General features: G+C 38.2%; 1 protein-coding gene across 1 annotated transcript in view; it reads left to right on the forward strand.

Annotated features, from left to right (window-relative positions):
- The window catches only part of nrg1 (neuregulin 1), a 43,371-nt gene that overhangs the window by 13,147 nt on the left and 17,462 nt on the right, over positions 1–12,762 (forward strand). The window contains 2 exon segments of the mRNA XM_073478356.1: positions 765–903; positions 4,985–5,052. Coding sequence (XP_073334457.1) covers positions 765–903; positions 4,985–5,052 — 207 coding nt within the window.

Genomic DNA, 12,762 nt, shown 5'->3' on the forward strand with positions numbered 1-12,762 from the left:
GTATACTGCCTGCTGCAGTCTACAGCTAGCTAGCAGCACCCTAACCTGTTGACATCTTTTTATACAGGTTTAATTAAAAACAGATGCTTTCTTGCTAAACATTCATCACCTGGTAGGCACTGGATTACTTAACATTACCTTGTTCTTGTTTAATTGCCTCCTCAACCTTTATTTTCCTTTTTTTGGTGCCCGACGGGTATATTCTTTAAGACATCTTCGCCACCACGGGCCACGTTACGTATGTATGTCACCGTCATGGTCATTGTTGACAGTTTTGGATCAAATAAACATGATGATCCTCCCTTGTCGCCCTATCAACAACAAGTAGGCGACAGGTCACTGTACATATCTGGGTTGCCAGGTCGAGGCAGATGTCAGTTGTTCAATGTTATCAATTCAGCATACGATGCATCAGTTTGGGGACCTGGTTTCAGAGGCAAAAATACAAATTTGGAGGGGACATTCTCAAGAGCAATTCCTCAGGGGGACCTATTTTTTGGGGGATAGTGAGGATCATTTCCCCCTTGTCCTCTGTTCCTGGGATTTGTCTGATTATGCCTTTTAACATCCATAGAAAGTTCTCTATCCAGTTCTGCAGCATATGCACACACATGTTCGTAGTACTTCTTTCACCAAAATATGGCTTAATACACTGCTTTCATTTGCTTATGCAGCCAGAATGTTTTTTGGCTAATACTTTACAAACTCACTGTGTGCCTTTGTAGTTTTCTTGCTCTGCTAATTATACTTGGTTTCTTCTGCAGCCGCCACCAGCACCACCACTACAGCCAAGACCTCCAGTCATGTGACGCGCTGCAGTGACAGCCAGAGGAACTACTGTGTTAATGGAGGAGAGTGCTTCACCCTTGAAATCATGCCAGGCAGCACAAAGTTTCTTTGCAGGTATGACATGGATAGTAGATTGTAATACTGACTTTTGATACATTTTCAATCTGACTGGATGTGTTATAATGCAGTAAGTTCTGTGATTTATGGTATCCTCTATATGTAAAGTAATGCCAACAGCATGTTACTTTGGTATTGAGTATTTTGGGAGCTATTTTGAAAATGTTTTTAAGAAATCTACCAATTACTTTAACAAAAAGTAGAAATGGAAAAGAATGCAACACATTTTGCTTATGTGAATAACAAGATCAGTCGTGTGAAAGGACAATTGTGGCTTGTTATACTTCTTGACACTTAATGAAATTATATTTGAACTGCAGCAAAGGTAGGAGAAAAACATTCAGAGTTGCAGATAGGACATCATCCCAGGGTCATTACTGTGCATAAACACCCTAGTAGCGGAATGAAAATGTTAATACAGCTGTATACCCAAAATGTGCAGACCATTTTCCCTTGCAAATGAACGCTTCGTAAATTTAATGACACAGCAGATCTTGTTGGCTGTACACAGAACTTCCTTTTACTGATCTTGATCAGGATATTTAAAATGTCAGTAGGGGTCCAAGCACAAACGGTACAACTGTAAAAAGTGGAACTAAGATGATAGTGACCGGGACCTGGGGGTAAATCAATCTCTGACGCCAGCAAGCACAGGGTGGCAGTTTCGACGGTTGGCATAGCGTGAGCATATTGGTTGCCATATTTGCGGTGAGCAGCCGCAAGCCAGTCCGTTAAAATGGAGTCCATCAGATGCCTCCTGTCCCAAAAAACATCAAAGTTGGCCACAAAACCCACACTGAAGGACTGGCAGAATGAGGGGAGCCAGGTATTGAGGCCGAGCAGCCTGCCGAAACGCTCCATTCTTCAACCACAGGTGGGGGCTGGGCCGGACACGAAAATACTTCTATGTGATTGTTTTACCTGTTCACTGTTTAGAAGATATTAAAAATCCTGTTTTAGTACCTCCTTTAGGAATATGTTTGTTCCTATATGGATAATGATCCTATCAGCCTCCGGATGGGATTTTATAATGTCTGGAAATGTCCAGAACCTTTGCTCCAGGAAAGGACAGCATATGAGCTCCCTTCATTCTCACATTGTTCTCAATGGAGTCTCCAATGATGAGGCTTGATGGAGGAGCTGGCTGATGGAGATGAAGGGGGCATGTACTACCTGGTTAAGCCCCTGCGATGCGATGGACCTCATCTCCTTGGATTACGAGGATTTGACAAGCAAGTGCACAGCCGAGTGATGCCGGCGATGAGGATGAGCATCTGCACTGGAGTAGAGCTGACCAGTCTCTTGGGTTTTGCTCCCTGGTGAAGCCAGAAGTCTTTGGCTGGATGTTGGGTTAAAAGATCGGATTCAACAAACTTAAAACAACAATAATCAGTTAAAATCGGGTTTAAAACTACAATTTAAAATGGGATGAAAACACTGAAATGATCTTCAAAGATCTCAGTTAAAAGACAGAGACGGTGCCCTCTCTCTCTTGAATGATATGTACATACAGTATCATAAATATTGTACTGACAAATACCTACATGACTCATTCCAAAGGTTCCTTTTTGTTGTTCATGAGGAGCTCTGACCCTCTATTAACTGCAATTATTTCCACTATGGACAATTCGATCTATAATCATTCAAATGTATATAACATTTCTCTATCATCAAATTTAAATTACGAACAACGCTGTGAAATGTGATGTCATTCACCTCTTGGTTGTGCTACAGCCAAAGTCCATCTTAACTGACAATTCTAGCAAAACTTTATGAGATCAGAATTTTATGACACAATTCACCATAAGCAACAGCAGTAGATGCTGCAATCACATGCTTTTTCTTAACGGAATAAAAATATAGTTGTTGTTTTTTTCTCCCACAATTTTTTGCAGCTATAACATCACTCCAACTTTCAGATGTAAAGCATATGTCTATATCTCTCTATATAAGTGTATGTCTTATGGTGGCTATTTATTGTTTGCTGATATTAATTTTTGCTGTAATATTTTTGGATGGCAGTTTATGGGAGTAGCATATGTTCATAAATATCTTAAATACTATAGATGCATAAATGAACCATACCAGAAGACTGCACTCCCTTTTTTTTAGGGAGGTAACTTCAAGGTTAACTCTGTGTTTTCAGGGCTACGACAGTGGGTCATGTCTTATCGGGGTATATGGTAACTTATGCTGCACACCTAACCTGATCCAGAGCAGGTCATGTGAAATGCATTTCATTGTGCATTTTTATCAGTATCTTACAACAGAGACTGGTTGAAACAATGAAGTCTTGCACTTGTTATAAAATATGAAAATACTGCTTTGTACAATGATTTTATATTTCTTCCTTAATTGCTGTGTTTGACACCCCGGGGCTAAAACTGTCATACATGCCGTAAGAATACTTCTAAGCAACACATTAATTTAATGGAATATCCAAATGTAATTAAAGTCAGATCTACTTGTGCCCTAATGATATAGTAGTGAGTTTAATTTACACATTCACACATTTGGTGATTTTTCATCAGCTGTCCTTTCTGTATTTGGTAACTGTAATGTGTTGCTTTTAGCCTGGATTATGTGTTTAAAGCTGAAATAGTAAACATTTCAAATCCCCCCCTCCTAGTATTTCCCTGTGGTATTGCTGTTGGTACTGTCACAAACATAATGTTAGGAAACTGGCTACAGTCCGAAGCTAAAAACAATATGGCCTAGAAACCCAGATATCAGTGCTATGAAAAGGCAGAGTAGAACACTTTGTTGTATTTAAATTCTAGTTTTGAAACATCACAAGTTCCCACTAGCGGGGGAACAGACTTTGACACCAGCGCACTCTCCATTGGGTGAACCCCCATTCACTGTTGTTTTACTTCAGTTTCTATCACTCTCACTCTTCGCCTTCTTTGCCTCCTCCAAAGAAGGAGTGCAGTGCAGAGTTTCTACTTTTACTCCAGGTATTCCAGTGTTACCAGGGGATAGGGGCCAGGGAAAACATTGCCTCTCAATTATTTGGTTGCACAAGTGCAGATGCGCTTCCTTTGTGCTGTAATTCCTCCTCTATTTCTGCGGGAAAAATCGTGTCCAGTGGGCAGGACAATTAGCATAGCATGCAAAGTATCCTCTCATTTAGAGTAAAATAGATAATGAAGAAGCGTATTCTTTAGGGCGTGGCTACCTTGTTATCGACAAGTCACTCCCGATGCATGTCCTTGGGTTCTCAGTAAGATTGGACATTCTTCCCAGCTCCATCCTGTTGTCAAAATATGGCTACTTCTGGTTTCAAAAAACCCAAATGGCAACAGCTGTAATGCCAAACTCCTGGCTTCGAAATGGTTGGTTACAGTGGGTTAAAGGTTAAAAGTCATAGTAGGTGACAGTAGTTTTGGACATTAAAATAAAGGGTACGAAAGTTAAACTGCAGAGTATATATTTAACATCCCCTCGCAGAGTGTGTGCCCAATGTAATGAGGCTGTGCCCTTACTAAATTGGCCTGGATTTGATTCAAGCCTGTAACCCTTTCTGCATGTCATCCTCTCGCTCTTCCATATTCTGTCACTCTTATTCTGTCCAATCAAATAAAGCCAATAAATGAAATGATAACAAACACCATATGCCATATATAAAGGTCACCCGCCTGAACCTTCTTTTGGGCAAGTTTGGAGGGAATTGGAGGAATGTGGTTTGGAGGAATAGCAGGACACACAAATATACACATGAAACTGCTCTCTAATATAGGAGTAGAATTTTGGACAGCACCACATAATTTAAGTCCAATAGGTGGTGCAACAGGGTAAAGCCCTGTCCCAGACCTGAAATTCACTTTTATCATAGTCAACATCACACATTGATAATCACAAGAATTTTCAACACATTGTAATTGGACATTTTCAGTGAAAAGGAATTTCACACTCCACTTCAGGGTACAAATAAGTCTGGGAGTTTGGCAATAGCAATAGGGTTGTATCTTGGACCATGCCACATTTTGTGACTTCACACTGGATGTCTTTGTGTTGGTCCATGTGTACTCATACAGTCAGTGCTGTTTATCTCTCTTCCTTTCTACCCATCAACCAGGTGTTTGGCGGGATTCACTGGGCACCGATGTGAACAAGCTGTGCTTAAGAAAGTCTCAGACCCAAAACGTATGTGAACACAACTGTATTCAACCCCACATGTCATTGCTGGTGTTTCACCCCTGTCATATCTTCTCCAAGAACTGGCAGGGAAATCCATGTTTCCCCTCTATTTAGTTATTTCAAAAATGGGTTTAAAGGCTTAACCACACCGTTTTCTGCAAAATAGTGAACTGAAATTTGCATGTACGTCACATCTCATCGCACCTCATCCATGTTGTTTAGAGCAGTGAATTCTCAGGTTGAAGCGGTGTTTCTTGTGTGGAGGTAAGACTCAACCACTGCTCTTTCCATCCAGCCTCACCCACATTTCCCCAGAAGCCACAACATAGGATAACACTCTCATTCCCTTTGTCCAGTGCTAGACTGACCACTGTACGATTGGTGAAGCAGCAAGGATTTTAAACTTTCAAGTCCTAACTCAGTTGTTTAAATTGTCTTACATACATGAAACCCAAGGGGTCACTGGTTGGGCTGCTGCCACATCAGGACTAACAGATTGCTGGGACCCTCAATCTCTTTTGATTGCCATGTATCTGGGCCAGTGTTGCTATTTGGGTAACATCATGACACCCATTATATAGGATTATTTTACAGGCAAAGGCTTGTTCTGAGCGGCCGTGTATGTACATGCAATTTTCAGTCTGCTGCAAAGACAGTATTCAAACCTAAAGAGCTTAATGGAGGGCCTGTGCAAAATAAGCTGTTTCTCATATAATCTCCCTAAATTGAAGATAATTATTCAATGTACTTTTTATGAAGGTCTGAGACAATTAATAGAACTCAGACTGACAATAGGGAGACATATTGACTAGCTGGCCCTTTCTGCCAACACCAGTGATGACTGTTGTGGGTTTTGCACTGCTCTTGCATAAACTAACTCCCTCTCTCTTCTTGTCTGTTTCCTTTGTTTCTTACTCAGGTGTCCAAATGAATTTACTGGTGATCGCTGCCAAAACTATGTAATGGCCAGCTTTTACAGTATGTCTAGTTCTTCTTCTATCTTTCTTGGATTGAAGCATGCTTGACTGATATTTCTTGTCCTATGTCCCTGTTACATTATTTTTCTCCATAGATCTGTAATATGTGCAGCCAATCACTTGTCACATGTTAAAGTTTTTATTATTTTGTATGTTTAAGCTTCATGTGATATTGCAGACATTCCATTTCATTTCAAATGACCAGAAATTCACAAATTTGCACATTTACATTTTTAAACTAGAAGATTAGTTAATGTCTTTACTGTGTGTATGCTTAAACACCTGCATTCCAAGAACAGATACACATGTGATGAATAGAACAAGGACAAAATGTGTCATTGATATGAACCACGTCAGGCCCAGCCAATATGATTCACTTGATGAATTGCAGTGCCAGCTGCTTATTACCTGCAGTTCTTGATATAGTCTCCCACCTATGCCTTTTATCAGCAAGAAATATGAAAGCAGTCGCAGTTTAGAAATGCAGGTGTAGACATGCCAAGTTGTGCAATTCTAAGGAATGTTTCCTTCAAGGAGGATATGGGGTCTGTTGTCAATAATGTAGCTCAGCTCCAAGTCACAGAAAACAAACCATCAGCCTACCTCTAACCTTAACCACTGATCCACAAATCAGTATTTTCCCAAGAGGAGACAATGTTTCTGTCGTATATTGGACAAGTTGTCCCAAATTACCTCTTTAGTCTAAAATATGTCCACAAAAGAAGCCTCTGTGAAACACTCACACACACATACACACACCACACACAAATTACTGATAACGCAATCATTCGAAGACGGCATGATTAGTAGGCCTATTGTTGACTGATCACCAGGAACAGTTTGATATTATTTGGCGGACTAGGCAATTATTTTTGTGGATGAACAATTAGTGGGTTTGCTTAATAATTCTTATTCATGCCAGATTTACCCAATAATGAGTTGATTTTTTCCCTACAGACCAAAAATCCTGGAAAAGATTGTTGCAAAGCAAATTTTAGCATTAATAAAATACTGTTGTATAATGGGACAATTGCTTGGCCTCTGGTATTGCTGCTTTCAACTTTCCTGAGAACTGCTCTTCTTCTACTTCTCTTCCAAATTATTCAAATGACTAATTTATCAGTTGTTCTAAAGATTCTTTTATCACTCTTTTTATATAACCATTAATTTACCCAAAATAAATATCAAAAACTCATCAATTTTTACCATCTTGGTTTAGGTCATAACCTACAGTCAGGACTTTTTGTGGGCATTGCTGAATCTAGGTCTTCCATCTCTAGGCTACATGTTGGTGTCCTTCAGGGTTCAGTGCTTGGTCCTGTTCTGTTCACCATTTACATTGCTGCCTTTAGGACATCTCATAAGATCACACAACATCAGCTTCCACTATTTATGCAGATGATACCCAGGTTTACCTCACCTGTGATCCCAATAACTTCTATGAATGTTTTTCACTTATCAACTGTCTGGGGGACATTAATAAATGGATGGCTTAACATTTCCTTCAGCACATTAGATAAAATGCTGAGAAATTTCTGTTTGGCATTGACTCCTCTAAAAATGAAATTACAAACTTACTAGGTCCATACTCCCATCTCATTAATCCACAGTGTAGAAACCTTTTATTTATTTGGTGGCAACCTCCCTCTGGATAGCCATATCAAATTAGTCATACAATAATGCTTTTACATCTTAGGAAATTTGCTAAAATTAAGCCATTTCTGTCTACCAAAAACCTTGAGACAGTCATCCACTTTTTTTTTTTTTTTTTTAAATCTATCAGGGCTTGATTACTGTAACTCATTTTTCTCCGTCTACATTAAAAAGTCTCTCTCCTCTCCACAATTTATCCTGAATGCAGCTGCCAGGATTTTAACAGGTACCTGAAAACAAGAGCACAATCTATCCCTTCATCTTTATATTGGCTGTCGTTTAATTTTAGAGTTGATTTTAAAAAATGTTAACTTTTAAGGCACTGAATAATTTGGCCTTTAGCTTTATTTCTTACCTCTTAACTCTCCATGTACTATCACACCCAAAGGTGCTGAAATTGCTGTTTGTGTCTATGTACAACTACTCCATGTGCCTTAAATTGCCCCCCAGGGACAAATACATTTTTTTGAATTGAATTGAATTGAATTGAATTGAATTGAATTGAATTGAAATGTTGCTCTCCTGGTGGTTCCTTGTTTGAGACTGAAAAACAAACGAGACAGAGCATTAGCCATCAAGGCCCCCAGACTCCAGAATAATCTTCTAGAGGAGATTCTATCTCGTCATTTGAGTCTCTTCTTATTATGTAGTCTGGCCGACCTGTGCTCCTCTACCTTACCTTCCCATACCATTGTTTTACTGTTGTTTTATTACTGTGTTTTATATCTTTCTGCTTATTCTATGTTTTGTGTTATTGATGGAGCTATTTATATTGCTGTCCATATTGTTCATGTTTAACACTTTCTTGAATGCTGTTGTAATTTTTAGCCCTGTAAAGCAAAACATTGTATTGGAAAAGTTCAATTACAGAAAAACTGGACATCATTATTATTATTGTTATTATTATTGTTATTATTATTATTATTATTATTATTATTATTATTATTATTATTATTATTATTATTATTGTTGAGTAGATTTGAATAACCATCAGCACAACACAGATATCACATTCTAGGCTATACATATTTTGCAATCAATAATAACACAAATACATCAAAATTATTTATGATAAAGCATTGTGATGTATCTGCTTTGTTTTCACGTCAAATGTCACAAGTGGCTTTATAATTCAGGCAAACAGTCCAATGCTCCTGATTTATCTATGAAAGCCAAAGAGGCTTCTTATGTAGTGTGTTCACATCCATTATCTCTCATCAAAATGCATAAAAATGTTCTCATGTTTAATATGAACGTGCCAAGGAAAGGAAAGGAAAAATTTGCCTCTGGGCTAAATCTGGCACATTTATATTACATTGATTTTAATGAATGTAAATACTTTGTTTCCCTTTCATTGAGACAATTTAATTAAAATGGAATGTAATATTTTCTTAAACAACTCCAGCACTAGGACAGTTGACTGGTCAAAATGTACTGCATGGACCTGCTGGGTTCTTTCAGGTTCTCCATTATGGCTGACTAGACTAATTGACCAAAACATTCACCAAATTCTCTCTGCTGGTTGCTTGATGACTCTTTTTATATTATTTAAATGAACAGTTTATTATTTAATTACAATTTATTATTTAAATCGCATGCAGCTGTGGGGAAAAATAAGCCACACTTCTGCGTTTACAGATGATTTACGTTGGTATGTTAAACCTCTGTTCATTAAAGCGAGGGCAGTATTAAGCAAACTGTACAAACAAAGCAAAACTAGTTAAGTTCAGTTACTCCATCGAGAGTCTAAGTCTAAAACATCATGTTTTTTTTGTTTTTTTTCTGAGCGCCAGTGTCTTTTTCCAACTGTTCCAAATAAGTAGAGATTGTAGGTCTAGGTCTCGGTCTGCAACCTAGAGAAAAAACGCTGCACCCAGCCTCTTTTTCAGAGAGCTCAGGCAATTAACCATATATTAGATGGGCCAGGATCCGTCACCCTTGTAACCAAGAAAATTTAGAAGAAGCTTGTTCTGGCCATGTCTATCTACTCTGAGCTTTATCATAACAGAGATGGAAAAGCCAATTTGTGGGAGCAGTTTTTGTGCTTTTATCACCCTAAGCATTGTAAGCTTGTTATAAGCTGTGTAGTCAACCATCTGTTACCATAGTGTTAGTTGATATCGATCAAAACCAACATGCAGCCTTTTTTTTATCACTGCACAAGCACTTCAACCGAGCGCTCCCAAGCACTCTGCCAGCACTTTTCTGATAGAAAGAAACGTCATGTGGACAGGCCCTAGGAGAATTGTAGGTCGACTAAGGTATTAAGTTAAAATTCAGTTTAAGTCAATATATTGAATGTTTGATTTCAAAAACACCATTTAGTATGCAATGTCCAAAAAAGCTTTGTTATGCACAATGTGCGAGCATCAGTATCAAAGAACAATGTTGTTTAATATCATCTGACTAAAAGCAAGTTGGAACAGTTGGCAAACACGACTTCCAAGAGGCCCTGAGAGAATCCAAATAAAGATTGAAACTTGATTGCAAAAATCTAAATTCATATTACAGCTTCTAATGTCCTAAAATTTGTAAATATATATATATATATAAAAAAATTTTAAAAAATCAGACAAACAAAAAAACATGTCAATGGATGTGAGCTCATCTTTAACATGATGAGAGTAGGCTATAAATGTTTTCAGGGCAGGAAAATGTACATTCTTTCTGAGTAAAGTGACCCACTTCAGTTGAAAGAAGAATTGTGACATTTTTTAAACCTTAGCCCTTTACATTTGGTATGTATTTGTGTCATACTTACCAAAAGTTTTGGAATCGGACCTCAGCTGGCAGCTGCAATGGCTGCAGAGTAATCGTTAAGGGCACCCATTGAAGACACCTTCACTAAGGCCCTGTGCACATGTATACATGTCATACCCATGTGAACAGCATTTCAGATAGCTGATAACTGAGCTTTCAGAAAACTCCCTCAAGGGTGAAGATTTTGTAGAAACACTGTTTTCAGTGTTTACATCTGGACAGACGGAAACAGATTTATTGGAAACGATGAGGCAGACACAGGTTTTTCAGTGTATGTATTATCACTGGCAAATGTGAACTCAGAGTATGTGTAACAATATTGAAGTATTTGAGGTTGTACATTGTAAGAATGGATGTTATATTGTTTTTTATACTTAGGAAGACACAGACATTGATAACACCATGCTGGAAAACAGACAAAAATAGCTGCTCACAATATTTTGCTGACAAAGTAGTATAAATGCAGATTCTGTGAAGAGCAGTCCCATCTCCCTGCTTCGTTCATAGTATTTTCTGTAGCTAAGCAACTGAAAGAATATACAACTGCTTTCTGTTAAAGATCCTATTTGTAAGAAAAGTAGATTTTTGAGTCTCATTCCCAATTCGTCAAAAACTGACGCTTTGGGATGGCAGCTGGCCCGACCTACAATCACAATGCGTCAGTATTTGATGAGTTGGGAATGAGACACAGAATCAACTTTCCTTACAAATAGCACTTTTAACAATGGCACACGCATGCCCATTGTACGTGAATGGCCACGAGATATGCATTTTTAGGTGTGCTAGTATGGACCATTTATTTCTGAAATGGTGCTAAAATGCTCGTCAGGACGGAGATTTTTTCTCTTTCTTTTAAAAAATACCCCTGTTTCCAGAAATATCTGAGTACATGTGGACTAGGCCTGAAAGTGCTTGATTTTGCCACTGACCGGCTGAAGTTGTTATTCAAGTCTGACATGGAAACGATTCCTACAGAGACCAAGGCCTTTTCGCTAAATAATAAGATCTGTTTTGGAACCAGAAACACAAGTCTTGCTTTGGGAGAAGACCTGCCCTGAAATCTTGCGAGATGTAACAAAAGTCTCTGTAGAAATAATTTTCATAATGATGTCAGACACTATAAATAATTAATATAGGGCCCCAGTTTAAAAATACTTGTTGTTAGGGAAAAGAGAAGCAAGAACCACAGTGGAGAGCTGGATTCTGTGTATCGCATGAGGCCAAGTATATATAAGAGTTAGACATATATCTGATGTCAATATATTGGCTAGTAATCCCTTTTCAGCATGAAGACACAACTTAAACAAACATTTCCCCATGTTCCTCTTAAAGTTGTTTGTTTAAAGAGTTGTTACCAATACATGAAAAGGATACACTGTTTCTAAATGACCTCAGACATACAGCAGGGTCAGAGAGTAAAAATGTACTAGTCACAATACTTCTATTTTGCATTTGTTTTGAATTTAATACTTTTGTTTTTATTACAAAAGATAATATAAGCTTAACAATATGAGTGAAAAGTTAAAATCTTAGAAAAATATTAGAATAGCTTTGTAATTGGTATTTCCCCCATTGACTTTAATAATAGCATACAACCTGGCCTGGAGGGAAGTCCACACCATATACATCAAGCTTAGTTCCCTGAGTGTTAGAAAAGCATCTTCATCACAGATACAGAATTTGCGAAATAAAGAACACAAGACTCCAATTAGCAAAAGTCCTATCAAAAGAAGACTGTCTTGTAGTGGTCTCAGAGGACGAGCAGCAGTTTCTAAACGACTTCTCAGGATGGAAACATGGCCAAACATTTTAGGTGGACTAAAAAAATATCAGAATTTCACAGTGGATGACTGAAAAAAAGTGATGAATCCAAGTCCGAGATTTATGGCAGTAACAGAAGTGTGAATGTAAGGAGACGAACAGGAGAGAGAATGATACCACAGTGTTTCAAACCCACAGTGTTGGTGGGGAATATTCAAGTCTGGGGCTGTTTTGCCTCCTCTAGAGTTGGACACCTGCATAGAATTGACTTGACCCTGACTAAGGAAAAGCACCACTTCTTTCTTCAGAGACATGCTCCACCCTCTGGTTTGCACCTTTGAAGAGAAGGATTTATACTGCAGCAGGATAATGAGCTCAAACACACCTCAAAGCTTTTAGAAGATCTCCTTCAAGACTGTCAGAGATATTCTCCCATGTCAAGTCAAGTGCATACTATCATTAAAGTCAAAAGAGAATACCAAATACTAAGATATTCTAAAATTCATGAGCAAAGATTCAACTTTTCAGTCGTTTTGTTAGGCTTATATTATCATTTATATATATA

Source organism: Pagrus major, chromosome 12 (assembly GCF_040436345.1).
Source record: "Pagrus major chromosome 12, Pma_NU_1.0".
NCBI lineage: Eukaryota > Metazoa > Chordata > Actinopteri > Spariformes > Sparidae > Pagrus > Pagrus major.